This window comes from Trichechus manatus, unplaced genomic scaffold (genome assembly GCF_000243295.1).
Source record: "Trichechus manatus latirostris isolate Lorelei unplaced genomic scaffold, TriManLat1.0 scaffold00090, whole genome shotgun sequence".
Lineage (NCBI taxonomy): Eukaryota > Metazoa > Chordata > Mammalia > Sirenia > Trichechidae > Trichechus > Trichechus manatus.
The window spans coordinates 738810-740393 of NW_004444026.1; the positions used below are offsets into that span (position 1 = coordinate 738810).

General features: G+C 43.1%; 1 protein-coding gene across 1 annotated transcript; it reads left to right on the top strand.

The window, feature by feature from the left end:
- Window positions 1–528: 528 nt before the first annotated feature.
- TCIM (transcriptional and immune response regulator) lies at window positions 529–849 on the top strand. Its single transcript, XM_004382071.1, has one exon. The coding sequence runs from the start codon at window positions 529–531 to the stop codon at window positions 847–849; it is 321 nt and encodes a 106-aa protein (XP_004382128.1).
- The last annotated feature ends 735 nt before the right edge of the window (window positions 850–1584 follow it).

Here is a 1584-nt window from a genome sequence, read left to right on the forward strand (position 1 = left end):
TTGATTATTAAGCTTTCTCTTAGTAGCTCTCAGGTTGCCCTGGAGAGGATGTCCGAAGAACACTGAAGTGGGCTGCCGAATGTTTGGAGTGCACTTTAAAAGCTTCTCTGGGAACTAAAGCTTTGTTATGGTTACAGAAACTCTTGTTTCGATTGTTGTTTGGAAAGATTTTGAGAGTCTAAACCACGTTGCTTGTGTCTTCTCTTTGCACTTTTCTGGTTTTGGTTACTTTTGTAAGAAGGGTCCGAGTCTGTATAATCCTGTTGTCACAGATGAAATAAAAAGAAGTCTCCACACCCCTGCTTCTGATCACTGTTAACAATTTCGAGCAATATTTTGCACAAGAGCAGGATATTGGCAACTCAACTGTTAAACCCGTCTGTGATTAGCCTTCTTGGAGATCACTCTGATGTCATCAGTGTAATTTGAGCCCGGAGCTTTTGCTCACACTTTAAATAGCAGTCCGGGCGTGATTTTGCTACAGACTCTCTGGAGCCCGGGAGCCCACTTCTGGAAGATCTCACATCGATGAAAGCAAAGCGCAGCCACCAAGACATTGTCATGTCCACGTCTCTAAGAGTAAGCCCGTCCATCAACGGCTACCACTTCGACACAGCTGCTCGTAAGAAAGCTGTGGGCAACATCTTTGAAAACATAGACCAAGAATCACTACAGAGGCTCTTCAAAAACTCTGGAGACAAGAAGGCAGAGGAGAGAGCTAAGATCATTTTTGCCATAGATCAAGATTTGGAGGAGAAAACTAGAGCCCTGATGGCCCTGAAGAAGCGGACGAAAGACAAGCTTTTCCAGTTTCTGAAACTGCGGAAATACTCCATCAAAGTTCACTGAGGACGGAGGAATGGATGAGAACGGACACTTAAAGGCCAAAAGGGAGTCTGTGAGACCCTGACACACGCAGCCCTTGGTTGCTGCCTTGCAAGCTTCTCTTCCATGAGGACTCAGGAGTCTGGAAAGGAACAGGACTAACTGGTTACAATGACTCAAACCAATTTCACGCACTGTGCTGTGACAGTGGAGAACAAAATGCTTTCGGCAAGAGTAGGAAACTCTCCCTGCTGGAAAGGACTGTTGCCGGCATCAAGGGAAGAGTCTGAGTCTGGACAGCTATGACAATTAAGGATAACAGATGGCTTGGGAAGAAGTGCCTCCAGGGTCACTTTGTCAGACCCTAAGACTTAAATTCAACCTGAACTTTTTTTTTTTTTTTTTAACCAAACTGGGTTGGGGGAGGGCGGAGGGAGAAGAATAGGGAAAGAGAATATATGCTCAAAATGTTTACTGAATTTTTCTACGTGAATGTTCTAAATGTCGCCAAGCCTCAATGTTGTCTATTGGTAGAGAGATCAGCAATTGATTATTTATTTGCATTTATTACAATGCCTGAGAAAGTGCACCATGTGGGTGTAGTACAAATTCAAGGAATTGCGATACCTTTAGCAGCTTGGTTAAACTATATGCCAACTTCTGGTTTGTAAAGACTTTTTATACATTTGAAACTGGTTGCACCAAAGTTAAAATAATGGGGTTCTTCAAAAATCCGAAGTACTGTGAAAAAAAATTTAT